We start from the raw sequence: 16,947 nt of genomic DNA, 5'->3' as shown, positions 1-16,947 counted from the left end.
TCGAATGGAATTTGAGAAGTACTAGTACGACAACTTCTAAATGTGGGTCAGCTGCCGTATTATGCTATGCGTTCAGTTACATTGTTAGTGTGTCTTCAATGGCTGCAAGTGACAGTATCAGTGCAACGTTGTTGCTTTTGGAGGATTGTAACAATAGATACATGCATTTAAAGTCTTCATTTATCGAACAACATATCAAATACCATGGTTAATAAGGAGGAACTGGAAGAAAGATTGAAAAAACTATTAGTGAGATTGAAAAACCTACAGGAGGGGAAGCAGTTGAGTACCCTGGTTCAGATCATCCAAGACCTTCTTTTCCTGGCGCACACAGATGACTGTGGTAATAAACCATACATTATAGTTATTTACTAGAATATTTAATACTATTTTCCATCATGTATACCAATTTATAGTTTCCTACTGATTGTGCATTTGTGTTTAATCTCTCTGTGCAGTGTACTTACTGTAGAACAGATGTTTATATGTTCAAAGTGTCAAATTCAGACTTCTGTTATTCTCATCTATCTAAGCCAGGCAATTGTTGAAGTTACACCCAGTTAAAAATATAAATGAGCATGTCAGTTTTAGCTCATTATTGAACTGAAAGAACATGTCATTACCTCTTCTGCTCTCTCCTCGCCCTCCCCTCTCCCTCTCCTCTGTCTCTCCTCTCTGTCTCTCCTGTCCCTCTCCTCTGTCTCTCCTGTCCCTCTCTTCTGTCTCTCCTGTCCCTTTCCTCCTCTCCTCTGTCTCTCCTCCACTCTCTCTCCTCTCCCCTGTCTGTCTTATCTCTCCCCTGTCTGTCTTATCTCTCCCCTGTCTGTCTTATCTCTCCCCTGTCTGTCTTATCTCTCCCCTATCTCTCTTTTCTCTCCTCTCCCCGTCTCTCCTCTCCTCTGTCCCCCCTCTCCTCTGTCTCTCCTCTGTCTGCTCTCTCCCCTGTCTCTCCTCTCCTCTCTAATCTTTCCTGTCAGCAGCAGAGCTATTTGAGGATAAAGATGTCCATGGGCCTCTTATGGTGGTGTTGTCGACTTACAGCAACAGCAGAGGGGTGCAACAGGTAACCCATTATCACAACTCACTGATCATCAGCCAGCTGTGCGCTATTGTCTTTACACATATAATACAGTTGTACTGTAGTACTAATCAAACAGAAGGCCTGGATAGGAGTGTGACTAAACACCTGCTTGGGTCACATGACCGCATCTATCAGGGTCAGACTTTACATTCGAGCTCTAGTGTGTGATATTCTAACGACTTGTTGTTATGCTGTACTTAAACTGTACTTGACTAGACTTACAGGAATATGTAAACTGTCTTGTAAAGTGTAACCAGTCATTTTATTTCTACAGTATACAGTTTATTTGTAAAATATCTATTTTTCCTGCAGGTGGGATGGTCGTTGCTGTGTCGGCTGATGGAGATATGTCCTTCCACCTTGGACTCACTGGTCAGTCCCCTGGGAGCAGGGAAAGACTGGGAGGTACTTGGAGTGCATCAGTAAGTAGTGGAAGACCCCCTTACAGTGCTTTCGGAAAGTATTCAGACCCATTGACTTTTTACAAATTTTGTTACGTTACAGCCTTATCCTAAAATTGATTAAATAAAACATTTTCCCCGTCAATCTACACACAATACCCCATAATGACAAAGATAAAAACTGTTTTTTAGAAATTTTAGCAAATGTATTAAAAATTAAAAACAGACATACCTTATGAGATTCAAAATTGAGCTCAGGTGCATCCTGTTTCCATTGATCATCCTTGAGATGTGTCTACAACTTGATTGGAGTCCACCTGTGGTAAATTCAATGACATAATTTAGAAAGGCACACACCTGTCTATATAAGCTCCCACAGTTGACAGTGAATATCAGAGCAAAGACCAAGCCCTGAGGTCGAAGGAATTGTCTGTACAGCTCTGAGACAGGATTGTGTTGAGGCAAAGATCTGGGGAAGGGTACCAAAAAATGTCTCCATCATTCTTAAATGGAAGAAGTTTTGAACCACCAAGACTCTTCCTAGTGCTGGCCGCCCGGCCAAACTGAACGATCGGGGGAGAAGGGCGTTGGTCAGGAAGGTGACCAAGAACCCGATGGTCACTCTGACAGAGTTCCTCTGTGGAGATGGGAGAACCTTCCAGAAGGACAACCATCTCTGCAGCATTCCACCAATCAGGCCTTTATGGTAGAGTGGCCAGATGGAAGCCACTACTCAGTAAAAGGCACATGACAACCTGCTTGGAGTTTGCCAAAAGGCACCTAAAGACTCTCAGACCATGAGAAACAAGATTCTCTGGTTTGATGAAACCAAGATTGAACTGGCCTGAATGCCAAGCGTCACGTCTGGAGGAAACCTGGCATCATCGCTACTGTGAAGCATAGTGGTGGCAGCATCATGCTGTGGGGATGTTTTTCAGCGGCAGGGACGGGGAGACTAGTCAGAATCGAGGGAAAGATGAACGGTGCAAAGTACAGAGAGATCCTGCTCCAGAGCGCTCAGGACCTCAGACTGGGGGAAATGTTCACCTTCCAACAGGACAATGACCCTAAGCACTCAGCCAAGACAACACAGGAGTGGCTTTGGGAAAAGTCTTTGAATGTCCTTGAGCGGCCCAGCTAGAGTCCGGACTTGAATCTGATTGAACATCTCTGGAGAGAACTGAAAATAGCTGTGCAGCAACGCTCACCCATTCCAACCTGATAGAGCTTGAGTGGATCTGCAGAGAAGAATGGGAGGAGCTTCTCAAATACAGGTGTGCCAAGTTTGTAGCTTCATACCCAAGAAAACTCAAGGCTGTAATCGCTGCCAAGGGTGCTTCAACAAAGTACTGAGTAAAGGGTCTGAATACTTATGTAAATGTGATATTTCCGTTTTTGTCTTTAATACATTTGCAAAAATGTAAAAAAAAAAATTGTTTAGTTTTTGCATTGTCGCTATGGGGTATTGTGTGTAGATTGATGAGGGGAAAACAATTATTTAATCAATTTTAGAATAAGGCTGTAATGTAACAAAATGTGGAAAAAGTCAAGGGGTCGGAATACTTTCCGAATGCTCTGTATGTCCTTGCAGTATGTGTTCATCCAGCTAACTCAGGATATTGAGGGTATTTGTGGGTAGGAGGAGTTGTCCTTGTTTTGTTGTTCCATTCTGTCTGTACAGGAACCACAAGGAAGGAAGTCCAAAGCCACACAGGGAATCGAAAGGGCACCAATGCAAAAGAAACCTATTGTTAAGACACTGTTCGCTGCTGTTGGTGCAAAAACTGAATAGAAAATTGTGTGTGCACGTGCATACTATTTGTGTGTTTGTGTGCACGTGTGTGATTTTATATGTGCTCACCCCACTATGTTTTACCCTGTGTATGATTTCCAGGCAGATCCTTAAGGTGTTGTCCCAGCACAGTGGAGACTGCAGAGTGATGATGGTTGGGCTCAGGGCACTGGCTCTGCTCCTCAGATCAGGTACAATAAAGCATATTTTGAAAAGGACAGGAGAAGAACTACCTCTTGCAGGTTTAATGCAGCAATTATTTATTTGACCACTGGGTCTTAGTCAGCTCTTTTTATATGCTATTATATAAATATGTAATATATCTTTCTCCTATCTGGAGGTCATTCTACAACAGTTTCACCCACCTCCCATGACTCAAGATAACAATGGGCCATAGACTTCTGGGAGCAGAGTCACTCAACTAGAAATATGTTATGGTAGTTGTTAAAAAGTCACTAGATCAGTCTAGTACACACAAATGATTCCTAACAAAAAAGACATTAAGATACCAGCATGCAGTGCCAGGTTAACCTCAGAATGAGCCGTCGGCATGTACATACAGGAGCTCTTTGCAGTATACTAAGTTAAAGTACGAGGCATTCAATTGCCAATGTTTGACTATGGAGATTGCATGGCTGTGTGCTCGATTTTATACATCTGTCAGCAACGGGTGTGGCTGAATTAGCCAAATCTACTAATTTGAAGGGGTTGTCCACCTACTTTTGACCATGTAGTGTATCTGTGTAAACGCAGCCCTACAGCAAAACTACAGACACTGCGACAAGAGCGTACCATCATACAATATCTGCATAGACAATATGTGACAGTACTACATTTTCAGAGACTACTTTCAGAACTGCTGGCTGAAAAGTATACAAAAGTACCGGAGAATCTCTTTAAGGCGTTATTGTTAAGGAATTCAAGGCCTGTAAACATGGCATATACACATGACCGCCATATCATACCAAGTCATATCACTTGTTGCTTGTAGTGGAGTACAGTAAACAGACAAACATGACAGTGTATCACTTGTTTTTGCACTTTGTGTCTGTAAGGAGGGGACGTTCCGATCGTGATCAAGAGATAGGAATGGCAGCCCCCCCATTACAGGCACAAACTGCAAAAACAAGTGGTATATTATACTATCAGACAATGTTTAAATTGTCCATGTCTTGTACCTGTACTCCACTACCAGCCCTCAGGCCAATAGTGTCCTCTCTATTTATCTGTCATCAAGATACACAATTCATCATATTGTCTAACTCGGCGTATCTCATCTCAAAGTCGCTCTGTCTGTCGATTTCCGCTCTCAGTCAATTCCTTTCAGTTATTGACAGATCATGTAATAGATATGACATCATACTCATGGTTGCCAAGGAGCCCTTAGAATGCAGCAAATTTAATTAGGTCACGTGGTCCCCCCTCCCCTCCCCACCACTCCAACCCTCTCTTTAGTCAAAGGCACAGTACAGTATCAGTATTAAGTGAAGGTTAAGCAAGACAGAAATGTGCACACACAGCACATGGTTTCCAGGACTGTCCTTGGGGGGGAGGTATTTACAGTGGGGGAAAAAAGTATTTGATCCCCTGCTGATTTTGTATGTTTTCCCACTGATAATGAAAGGATCAGTCTAAAATTTTAATGGTAGGTTTATTTGAACAGTGAGAGACAGAATAACAACAAAAATATCCAGAAAAACGCATGCCAAAAATGTTATAAATTGATTTGCATTTTAATGAGGGAAATAAGTATCTGACCCCCACTCAATCAGAAAGATTTCTGGCTCCCAGGTGTCTTTTATACAGGTAACGAGCTGAGATTAGGAGCACACTCTTAAAGGGAGTGCTCCTAACCGCAGCTTGTTACCTGTATAAAAGACACCTGTCCACAGAAGCAATCAATCAATCAGATTCCAAACTCTCCACCATGGCCAAGACCAAGGAGCTCTCCAAGGATGTCAGGGACAAGATTGTAGACCTACACAAGGCTGGAATGGGCTACAAGACCATCGCCAAGCAGCTTGGTGAGAAGGTGACAACATTTGGTGCGATTATTCGCAAATGGAAGAAACACAAAAGAACTGTCAATATCCCTCGGCCTGGGGCTCCATGCAAGATTTCACCTCGTGGGGTTGCAATGATCATGAGAACAGTGAGGAATCAGCCCAGAACTACACAGGAGGATCTTGTCAATGATCTCAAGGCAGCTGGGACCATAGTCACCAAGAAAACAATTGGTAACACACTACGCCGTGAAGGACTGAAATCCTGCAGCGCCCGCAAGGTCCTCCTGCTCAAGAAAGCACATACACATGCCCGTCTGAAGTTTGCCAATGAACATCTGAATGATTCAGAGGACATCTGGGTGAAAGTGTTGTGGTCAGATGAGACCAAAATGGAGCTCTTTGGCATCAACTCAACTCGCCGTGTTTGGAGGAGGAGGAATGCTGCCTATGACCCCAAGAACACCATCTCCACCGTCAAACATGGAGGTGGAAATATTATGCTTTGGGGGTGTTTTTCTGCTAAGGAGACAGGACAACTTCACCGCATCAAAGGGACGATGGACGGGGCCATGTACCGTCAAATCTTGGGTGAGAACATCCTTCCCTCAGCCAGGGCATTGAAAATGGGTCGTGGATGGGTATTCCAGCATGACAATGACCCAAAACACACGGCCAAGGCAACAAAGGAGTGGCTCAAGAAGAAGCACATTAAGGTCCTGGAGTGGCCTAGCCAGTCTCCAGACCTTAATCCCATAGAAAATCTGTGGAGGGAGCTGAAGGTTCGAGTTGCCAAACGTCAGCCTCGAAACCTTAATGACTTGGAGAAGATCTGCAAAGAGGAGTGGGACAAAATCCCTCCTGAGATGTGTGCAAACCTGGTGGCCAACTACAAGAAACGTCTGACCTCTGTGATTGCCAACAAGGGTTTTGCCACCAAGTCATGTTTTGCAGAGGGGTCAAATACTTATTTCCCTCATTAAAATAATAACATTTTTGACATGCGTTTTTTCTGGATTTTTTTGTTTGTTATTCTGTCTCTCACTGTTCAAGTAAACCAACCATTGAAATTATAGCCTGATCATTTCTTTGTAAGTGGACAAATGTACAAAATCAGCAGGGGATCAAATACTTTTTTCCCCACTGTAGAAGGTAGGAAGTAAACCTAGGTACTTTCAGTTCCTCTATGGGCGAAAGGTCAAAGTGTCCTTAACCAGCATCGAAAAGACTACGATCCTGTGTAAATAAGTCTATATTTTGATACACAACATTATAGAAGCCTTTTGACGAGACATTAATAAGGCTCATACATCGCTTATAACAAGTGATAAAACATTAGCACTGCGGGGTCAGATTCAATTCAAGTGTCACCAGAAGTTTTTTTCTCTGTGTCTAGATGTCATCGTGTTGTTGATTCGGGATGAGGAAGAGGATGTGTTTAGTTTGATCGTTGAGGGGATGAAGACTTTCCCCTCCAGTGAGGAGGTTCAGATTCAGGGCTGCCGTGGTCTCCAGCTGCTGCTGGACAGAGGTGAGCTATACACTGAGTCTACAAAACATTAGGAACACCTTCCCAAAATTTAGTTGCACCCCCTCTTTTGCCCCAGAACAGCCTCAATTCGTCAGGGCATGGACTCTACAAGGTGTCGAAAGCGTTCCACAGGGATGCTGGACCATGTTGACTGCAATGCTTCCCGCATTTGTGTCAAGTTGGCTGGATGTCCTTTGGGTGGTGGACCATTCTTGATAGACACAGGAAACTGTTGATTGTGAAAACCCAGAAGCGTTGTAGTTCTTGACACAAACCGGTGTGCCTGGTACCTACTACCATACCCCATTCAAAGTTACTTCAATATTTTGTCTTGCCCATTCACCCTCTGAAGTGCACACACACACAATCCATGTCTCAATTGTTTTGAGGCTTAAAAATCCTTGTTTAACCTGTCTTCTCCTCTTCATCTACATTAATTAAAGTGGATTTAACAAGTGACATCAAGATCATAGTTTTCACCTGGATTCACCTGGTCAGTCTATGTCATGGAAAGAGCAGGTGTTCTTAATGTATTGTTCACTCAGTGTAGATACCTAGTCACCAGTGTAGATACCTAGTCGCCAGTGGAGATACCTCGTCGCCAGTGGAGATACCTCGTCGCCAGTGGAGATACCTCGTCGCCAGTGGAGATACCTAGGCTGCACTGCAAATTGGGGATTTTGCCTTGCTATCAAAATCTGCAAAGAAGTACTTTGGGGATTTTTTAATGTGTCCTGGGATTTTTCAGGCATATTCCTTCATACTCTGACTGATGTTGTGTGCATCTCTGTGTTGGCAGTGTCTGATGACGACCTGGTAGAGTTTCTGGAGAACCAGGACCACAGTGTGGTTCTAGGTGCTCTCCAGCGTTTTCACGACAGTGAAGACCTGTTTCTGCAGGCCATGAAGGTGCTCCTTCCTCTAGCAGGTCCTGGTAAGTCCCCAATGAAGAAGAATACAAAACTTGTCTGTTTACCCCCCCCCACCCCTCTCTGCTGCTTTTTCTCTTTCCTCTCATATTTTTCTCACATTCCTTTCTAGGACAGTATGTTGAGGGGCCAAATCAATTATTTGTCATTTCTATTCTGGCTGCTAGGCCCACTGAAAACAATTAGTTAGATTTGAGCCTTTTCTCAGAGATTGGTAGATTTTCTCAGTACATATATAGTTATGGGCTTGTCTCACTCCTCACAATGATTATCTTCATTTGAGTTGATCCAATGTCAAGGCTGTTTTCTGTGTGGTATGAGAAATCACCACGTTGTTGTTGGTGTTCTCTGACGTCTGTGTACCTCGTGTATCATGCCACTTCTTTTTCAGATTGTATTCTTTTTTGTGTTTTCTTTTCTGTAGGGTTGCACAATTCTGGCAACTTTCTCAAAATTCCCAGGTTTGCCAGAAATCCTAGTTGGAAGATGGAATCAGGAGGTAATAAGTAAGCAATCCGGGAATCCTCCAGGCTCCAACCTGGATTTCTGGAAAATCTGGGACTTTTGAGAAAGTTACCAGAATTCGGCAACCCTACTTGTCTGTTTCATTTGCTGCTGACATTGAGTTTCCCTTAGATTAATACTTCATTGATACCCTATCTATCATTCAATCAATCGTAGCCAGTAATGTGGAGATCCTGATGTCAGGGGGAGAGAGGTGTTACAGTGTGGTGGCTGGAGCCATGGAGTCGTTCCCAGAGGTCGAGGCACTGCAGGAGGTCGGCTGCTGTCTGTTCAGGAAGTTTACATCAGGTCAGTTCCAGGGTCAGAGGTCATGAGCAGTAGGATTTAAAGCCAAAATACTTTATTTGTTTTTCAGCCACACGACAGCCCTGCAACATGCTGTAAAGTTGAGCGATGAGGCTGGGGAAACCCCCCGGACACCACAAACACACCCCTCACTAATAGTTAAATTTTTCTCTTTCAGAAAGATATTGTAGTATTCTGGTGCTGAATGGGGTGCATAGGGTCACTGTAAGAGCCTGTTTGACTTACCCTGAGAACGCCACTCTACAAGCTGCTGCGCTCTCCTGTCTGGCTGCCCTCAGTGAGTTCACACACACACACACACACACACACACACACACACACACACACACACACACACACACACACACACACACACACACACACACACACAGTTTGTTGACTACACCACGGTTTTAGGCCTACAGTGACAACAAGTCAGCCTAAAGGGAGGAGGTAAGTGAACTGGCATTGTGGTGTCATGACAACAAACTGTCCCTCAATGTCAGCAAAACAAAGGAGTTGATTGTTGACTTCAGGAAGCATATGGGCGAATATGCCCCTATCCACATCAACGGGACAGCAGTAAAAAGAGTCACAAGTTCTAAGTTGTCAAGAAGTAGCAACATCTATTTCCTAAAGCACCGGAAGAAATTCAGCATGCCGTCCCGGATCCTCTCCAAATACTACCGCTGCACCATCGAGAGCATCCTGCCGGTTTACCACGGCCTGGTATGGGAATTGCTCCATCCACGACCACAAGGCCCTCCAGGGGGTGGTGAAGACGGCCCAGTACATCACTGGGACCGTGCTCCCACCCATTCAGGTCATCTACCTAGAACGGTGCCTGAGGAAGGCACACAGCATCATCAAGGACCCCACACAGCCCAGTCACAAGCTGTTCTGTCCCTTACCGTCGTTCAGACGGTATCGGAGCATGAGGTCTGATACTAACAGGCTATCTACAAGACATCAGACTGCTGAACACATGAACTGGCCTGACCACCTGCTCTGATTCTCCATAACTTAGCACACACACACACACACACACACACACACACACACACACACACACACACACACACACACACACAAACATTCATGCTACACACACATCACAACTGTTGCTACCAGACTCTTACTATACTGCTCAGTTTCTACACTAGCCCCCCCCCCCTTCCTCAAAGCACAAGTAAATATTGGACTATAAATTGTGCCTTGTATTATACTTAAAATATTGGATATATTCTACTGAACCATTTACGTTCATATTCTTCTTATTTTTTTATTTTACTTTTTCTCCCCAATTTCGTGGTATCCAATTGGTAGTTACAGTCTTGTCCCATCTCTGCAACTCCCGTACGGACTCGGGAGAGGCGAAGGTCGAGAACCGGGCGACCCCAGAAACACAACCCTGCCAAGCTGCTTCTTGACACACTGCTCGCTTAACCTGGAAGCCAGCCGCACCAATGTATCAGAGGAAACACCTTCCAACTGGCGACCGTGTCAGGGTGCATTGCGCCCGGCCCGCCACAGGAGTCGCTACAGCGCCATGGGAAAAGGACATCCCGGCCGGCCAAACCCTCCCCTAACGCGGACAACGCTGGGCCTCAGCCCGGGATCGAACCCGGAGCTGTAGTGATGGCTCAAGCACTGCAGTGTCTTAGACCGCTGCTCCACTCGGGAGACCATATTCTTATATTTTATTACCTCTTACTGTTGTAAGCATTTCGTTGGACGGTGTATACCACGCGTAGATACGGCTAATGAAACTTGAAACACACACACATATCTTTCTTTACACCTGGCTCACCACTGTTGTTTCCTGTTTCTCATCCACTCAGCTCAAACCATAGTGCAGAGCAAAGCTGTGGTGAATGAAGGGATGGAGGAGGGAGAGGCGGAGGAGAACAGAGGGAAGGAGGAGGTGGTGGATGATGTGGGGTTGTGCTGGATGCAGGCCTGCTGCAGAGCTCTGGAGGTCCATGCTGCCGATTCCACAGTGCAGGTAAGTCCTCAGCACTTTATATCACACATCTATTAGCTAGTCTTATATTGACATTTTAGTCACTGTCCTACTACTCTTCCCTCTTTCTGTTTGTCCTCATCTCTCTCTTTCTGTTTCTAACCATCTCCCCCTAGGAAGCTGCATGTTGGGCCATACACAGCCTGCTATTGTATGGCAGCGAGTCATGGCACCATTCCACAGAAGAGCAAGACGGAAGGTAGTCCGTTAGCATGAGCTTTCCTCATGGTATTGTCATTGACCATTCACTTTAGCGTTTACAATCTTGCTGGTATTGTGATTGACAGTGATGGTGTGCTCCCCAGGACAACAGTCCACAGACAGATCATGGCTGCCATGCTGCTCCACTCCTCCTCCCCTGGGGTGTTCCAGGCTGCTGCCAGCGCCATGGGAACGCTCATCACCTACAATAGTGAGTCAGACTCCTAGCTCCTGTTACTACCCATCAACTGTCTGAGGTGACGTCCAGTCAGGTCAGGCTTCAGCCTCTGCTTATTACTGCAGAAGATTTAACAGCTTGTGTGTGTCTGTGTGTGTGTGTGTGTGTGTGTGTGTGTGTGTGTGTGTGTGTGTGTGTGTGTGTGTGTGTGTGTGTGTGTGTGTGTGTGTGTGTGTGTGTGTGTATTTGCAGGTAAAATGCAGTCTCTGTTGTTGTCCAACGGCCTCCATGTGAACGTGGTGGAGATGATGAAGAGACATCTGTCCTCTCCAGAGGTCTCCGCGGGTGGATGTAAACTGCTCCACCTGCTCTTCAAGGGAAGGTTGGAATCATTTCAACTGACATGATTTCAACTGACATTTATGCATTCCAGTTGCGGGCTTAGTCTAATTACATCAGTCAACTTCTGAAGAGGTTCCTACTTGCAGATCAGGTTTCTCTTGTGGAACAGGGCTGTCTTACAAAACAGATTTTATCGCAATGAAAATATTCAATATAAATACAGGTTAACAGAATGTTCCAAACTTGTTAGTTTGCGTTATCAGTACTCCGGGCTGACAATCACTGCTCTAGTTTGAAGGTATGTAATGACTAACATAAAAAAGAGGAACTGATGATGCACTGCCCAATTTCGAAATTGCACCTTGTGCTTTCTACTATTACAACTTTCAAGAGTAAGCCTGACTGACTTCCTTAAAAAGTATTATTGTTTTTATTGGGGGGGGACCAGTGGTCCCCACAGTTTGGGAACCACTGGTCTAGGGTACCACTGATGTCCCTTGCCTCTCTCTGTAGGACGGCCAGTCTGGATGAACTGAACATGGCCATGGGTCAGATTCTTAGGGCCATGAAGGCCCATAACTTCATACCTGAGGTCCAGCTGGAAGCTCTGAGGGCCAGCCTGGCCTTCCTCTGTCCTGGTAGGAGACGCACATAGACAGTCAACACTTATGGTGTACAAGTGTTCAAGTATTTACATGTGTTTTTAAAAGTATTTAGGTATGTGTACGTGTTCACAAGGGTTGAAGCATTTTCGAGTGTGCATACGTGTACATACGTGTATCAAGCTCCAGCCATAGTGCCCAAAGCAAGACTGCTAGAGAGTCCTTTTGTCTTAGTCAGCTGTATTTAGCTAATGAAATCTGAATGTATTTTCGGTCATCTTTTGTGTGTTTGAGCAGATAGAAGTTTGCGGGTGTCTGATCACGGTGTGTCTGTGGCTGATCCAGACACAGTGGACGTGTCTCTGAGGGTGCAGAAGAACCAGAGTGTGGTGGAGGGGGCCCACACAGTCTACCTAGAGACGCTCAACAGGGTAATCATATCAACCCATCAAATCACCCCATCATATCACCCCATCAAATCAGGGCCCGTGGTCACAAAGCATCTCCGTAGGAGTATTGATCAAGGATCAGGTCCACCCTGTCCCTGTAATCTTATCTGTTGTGATCTAAAAGGCACATCCTAAAACTGTTACTAGATCAGCACTCCTAATCTGAGACAATTTAGGAATACAATCCCTGGTCCCTAGAATTCACAGTTATCCTTGTTAGTAATAGACTCACCTTAAAATATATACCTTTTTGTTGTTTGTGAGGTAGTTTATTAGCAGTGCAGCCATCCAGGAGTGTGGCCTGCGTGTTCTGTCTGCCCTGGCTGACTGCTCTGGTGCTGTAGACCTGCTCTGTCAACAGGGGGCGATAGACACTGTGCTGCACACACTACAGATGTTCCCTAGGGAACGAGGTGAGAGAGTACTGCTTGCTAAATCTGGCACGTTTACAGAAATGGCGATCAATGTGGATTGTCCCTGTCAAGTAATGTGAATAAAGACAAGTAAAGCAGAGACATAAAGGCTCTGTCCCTGACTCCCTTCCCGCCTCTTCAATATAACTACACTGACTCCCTTCCTGCCTCTTCAATAGAAATACACTGACTCCCTTCCTGCCTCTTCAATAGAAATACACTGACTCCCTTCCCGCCTCTTCAATATAACTACACTGACTCCCTTCCCGCCTCTTCAATATAACTACACTGACTCCCTTCCTGCCTCTTCAATAGAAATACACTGACTCCCTTCCTGCCTCTTCAATAGAAATACACTGACTCCCTTCCTGCCTCTTCAATAGAAATACACTGACTCCCTTCCCGCCTCTTCAATAGAAATACACTGACTCCCTTCCCGCCTCTTCAATAGAAATACACTGACTTCCTTCCTGTCTCTTCAATAGAAATACACTGACTTCCTTCCTGTCTCTTCAATAGAAATACACTGACTCCCTTCCTGTCTCTTCAATAGAAATACACTGACTCCCTTCCTGCCTCTTCAATAGAATTACACTGACTCCATTCCTGCCTCTTCAATAGAAATACACTGACTCCCTTCCCGCCTCTTCAATAGAACTACACTGACTCCCTTCCCGCCTCTTCAATAGAAATACACTGACTCCCTTCCTGCCTCTTCAATAGAAATACACTGACTCCCTTCCTGCCTCTTCAATAGAAATACACTGACTCCCTTCCTGTCTCTTCAATAGAAATACACTGACTCCCTTCCCGCCTCTTCAATAGAAATACACTGACTCCCTTCCCGCCTCTTCAATAGAAATACACTGACTCCCTTCCCGCCTCTTCAATAGAAATACACTGACTTCCTTCCTGTCTCTTCAATAGAAATACACTGACTCCCTTCCTGCCTCTTCAATAGAAATACACTGACTCCCTTCCTGCCTCTTCAATAGAAATACACTGACTCCCTTCCTGCCTCTTCAATAGAACTACACTGACTCCCTTCCCACCTCTTCAATAGAACTACACTGACTCCCTTCCTGCCTCTTCAATAGAAATACACTGACTCCCTTCCTGCCTCTTCAATAGAAATACACTGACTCCCTTCCCGCCTCTTCAATAGAAATACACTGACTCCCTTCCTGCCTCTTCAATAGAAATACACTGACTCCCTTCCTGCCTCTTCAATAGAAATACACTGACTCCCTTCCTGCCTCTTCAATAGAAATACACTGACTCCCTTCCTGCGTCTTCAATAGAAATACACTACTGGGGCCTAAACCTCCTCTACTGCCTTGTGTCTAAGAAGAAGCTGTCCAGAATGATAGTTCCCGTCCTGGCGTCTGTTCTCGTTACCAGTCTTCTGCAGTACAGAGAGGACACAGAGATGCTGTTAAAGGTGAGTAATCCTCTATGGTCCTCAAAGCCATATTAGTCTAGAAGATTACCAGTTATTTCAATTAATGACAAACATTTGTTTTTACTAAATAGGGGTTCCAGGTGGCCCTTCGAATGCTGGACGCCTGCTCAGGGGCAGCAGGGGAGCTGCAGAGGGAAGGCTTTGACAGACAGATCTTCCTCCAGCTCAAAGAAGAACCACCCGACCGGTGCAGCTACCCGGTAAGCGTGTGTGTTTCTGTGTGTCTGTTTTCATACTCTGTAATCCTTGGTCTTCTTCCTTCCTTACCCATCTCATAACTTCCCCTTCTCCCCCCATTATCTCCCCACCTCTCTCTGTCTCTCTCTCATCTTTGTCTCTCTCTCTTCCTCTAGCTCTCCCAGCTGCGTAAGGCTGCATGCCTGGCCCTGTCCAAGATGTGTGGCGATGCAGAGCTGAGGTACAGTATGCTGGAGAAGGCCTGTAAGGACGGGGATGTGCTCATGGCTGAGTGTCTCATCCAGCTCGGAGCCGACATCAACAAGAAGACCAAGACCGAGTCGCTCATATACCAGGTCAGCAATGATCTCTATGGGGATCTGATGAAATATGATCTGTGTATGTACAGTTGTATGTGTGTATGTACAGCTGTATGTGTGTATGTACAGTTGAAGTTGGAAGTTTACATGCACCTTAGCCAAATACATTTCAACTCAGTTTTTCACAATTCCTGACATTTAATCCTAGTAAACATTCCCTGTCTTAGGTCAGTTAGGATCACCACTTTATTTTAAGAATGTGAAATGTCAGAAAAATAGTAGAGAGAATGATTTATTTCAGCTCACATTCCCAGTGGGTCAGAAGTTTACATACACTCAATTAGTATTTGGTAGCATTGCCTTTAAATTGTTTAACTTGGGTCAAACATTTTGGGTAGCCTTCCACAAAAATGTTCCAAGCTGTTTAAAGGCACAGTCAACTTAGTGTATGTAACCTTCTGACCCACTGGAATTGTGATACAGTGAATCATAAGTGAAATAATCTGTCTATAAACAATTCCAATCAATCAAATGTATTTATAAAGCCCTTCTTACATCAGCTGATGTCACAAAGTGCTGTACAGAAACCCAGCCTAAAACCCCAAACAGCAAGCAATGCAGGTGTAGAAGCACAGTGGCTAGGAAAAACTCCCTAGAAAGGCCAGAACCTAGGAAGAAACCTAGAGAGGAACCAGGCTATGAGGGGTGGCCAGTCCTCTTCTGGCTGTGCCGGGTGGAGATTATAACAGAACATGGCCAAGATGTTCAAATGTTCATAGATGACCAGCAGGGTCAAATAATAATAATCACAGTGGTTGTCGAGGGTGCAACAGGTCAGCACCTCAGGAGTAAATGTCAGTTGGCTTTTCATAGCCGATCATTCAGAGTATCTCTACCGCTCCTGCTGTCTCTAGAGAGTTGAAAACAGCAGGTCTGGGACAGGTAGCACGTCCGGTAAACAGGTCAGGGTTCCATAGCCGCAGGCAGAACAGTTGAAACTGGAGCAGCAGCCCGGCCAGGTGGACTGGGGACAGCAAGGAGTCATCAGGCCAGGTAGTCCTGAGGCATGGTCCTCGGGCTCAGGTCCTCTGAGAAAGAAAAAGGGAGAAAGAGAATTAGAAAGCATACTTAAATTCACACAGGACACAGGATAAGACAAGAGAAATACTCCAGATATAACAGACTGACCCTAGCCCCCCGACACATAAACTACTGCAGCATAAATACTGGAGGCTGAGACAGGAGGGGTCGGGAGACACTGTGGCCCCGTCCGATGATACCCCCGGACAGGGCCAAATAGGCAGGATATAACTACACCCACTTTTCCAAAGCACAGCCCCCACACCACTAGAGGGATATCTTCAACCACCAACTTACCATCCTGAGACAAGGCCGAGTATAGCCCACAAAGATCTCCGCCACGGCACAACTCAAGGGGGGGCGCCAACCCAGATTGTTGGAAACATTGTTGGAAAAATTACTTGTGTCATGCACAAAGTAGATGTCCTAGCTGACTTGCCAAAACTATAGTTTGTTAATAAGAAATTTGCGGAGTGGTTAAAAAATGAGTTTTAATGACTCCAACCTAAGTGTATGTAAACCTCCAACTTCAACTGTATGTACAGTACCAGTCAAGAGTTTGGACACACCTACTCATTCAAAGGTTTTTCTTTATTTTTACTATTTTCTACATTGTAGAATAATAGTGAAGACATCAAAACTATGAAATAACACATGAAATCATGAACTTATCCTCTGGGTCTTTCAGGCCCAAAACATTTTCACAATTAGTTTCACTTTGGGAACTCAGTTCCTAGGCGTTGCCCTTCGACCCCCCTCCTCCCCGCTCAACCACTTCCCCACTGCATCCCCTCCCAGGTGTGTGAGCAGGGCGGGCCTCTGGAGCTTGTGGTGCTGCTTCTCAGCCGTGGGGTCCATGAGCAGCACCTGCGTGGTGCCCTGGGGGCCAGCGTGCGTCGTGGGGACGGCCCTGCGGTCATCCAGCTACTGGGGCGTCTGGGGCTGGACCTGAACAACAATGCCCTCTGTCTGGGGGGGTTCAGGCTGGGTCGGGTGGATGCTGCCTGGCTCATCCCCCTGCTGTCTGAACGAGGTCGCGCCAACAGTCTACGCTCCAGCACAAGTGAGTCTAGTCACTGATGCTGATTTCCAGTTATAGACCCTCCTTCTTAGATTCTCCTGTAGATCTCTATATCTTATTTGAAGGAAAGCT

The 16,947-nt window shown here is 45.3% G+C and overlaps 1 protein-coding gene across 3 annotated transcripts in view; it reads left to right on the top strand.

Moving 5' to 3' along the window:
* Positions 1-50: 50 nt before the first annotated feature.
* The window catches only part of lrrk2 (leucine-rich repeat kinase 2), a 77,652-nt gene continuing 60,755 nt past the window's right edge, over positions 51-16,947 (top strand). For 2 of the 3 annotated variants that reach the window (XM_014125704.2, XM_014125702.2), the window contains exons 1-19: positions 51-343; positions 978-1,063; positions 1,394-1,503; positions 3,377-3,465; positions 6,674-6,808; positions 7,608-7,742; positions 8,419-8,550; positions 8,726-8,845; positions 10,389-10,552; positions 10,687-10,769; positions 10,876-10,982; positions 11,202-11,331; positions 11,805-11,929; positions 12,191-12,324; positions 12,611-12,755; positions 14,057-14,196; positions 14,289-14,417; positions 14,571-14,750; positions 16,593-16,857. In XM_014125704.2, coding sequence (XP_013981179.2) covers positions 205-343; positions 978-1,063; positions 1,394-1,503; positions 3,377-3,465; positions 6,674-6,808; positions 7,608-7,742; positions 8,419-8,550; positions 8,726-8,845; positions 10,389-10,552; positions 10,687-10,769; positions 10,876-10,982; positions 11,202-11,331; positions 11,805-11,929; positions 12,191-12,324; positions 12,611-12,755; positions 14,057-14,196; positions 14,289-14,417; positions 14,571-14,750; positions 16,593-16,857 — 2,548 coding nt within the window. In that variant the 5' untranslated portion in view covers positions 51-204. The remainder of the gene's footprint in view (positions 344-977; positions 1,064-1,393; positions 1,504-3,376; positions 3,466-6,673; positions 6,809-7,607; positions 7,743-8,418; positions 8,551-8,725; positions 8,846-10,388; positions 10,553-10,686; positions 10,770-10,875; positions 10,983-11,201; positions 11,332-11,804; positions 11,930-12,190; positions 12,325-12,610; positions 12,756-14,056; positions 14,197-14,288; positions 14,418-14,570; positions 14,751-16,592; positions 16,858-16,947) is intronic. The other variant, XM_014125703.2, reaches the window with a different exon arrangement.

This window comes from Salmo salar, chromosome ssa10, assembly GCF_905237065.1.
Source record: "Salmo salar chromosome ssa10, Ssal_v3.1, whole genome shotgun sequence".
NCBI lineage: Eukaryota > Metazoa > Chordata > Actinopteri > Salmoniformes > Salmonidae > Salmo > Salmo salar.
This window is presented reverse-complemented; position numbering and strand designations above follow the sequence as displayed.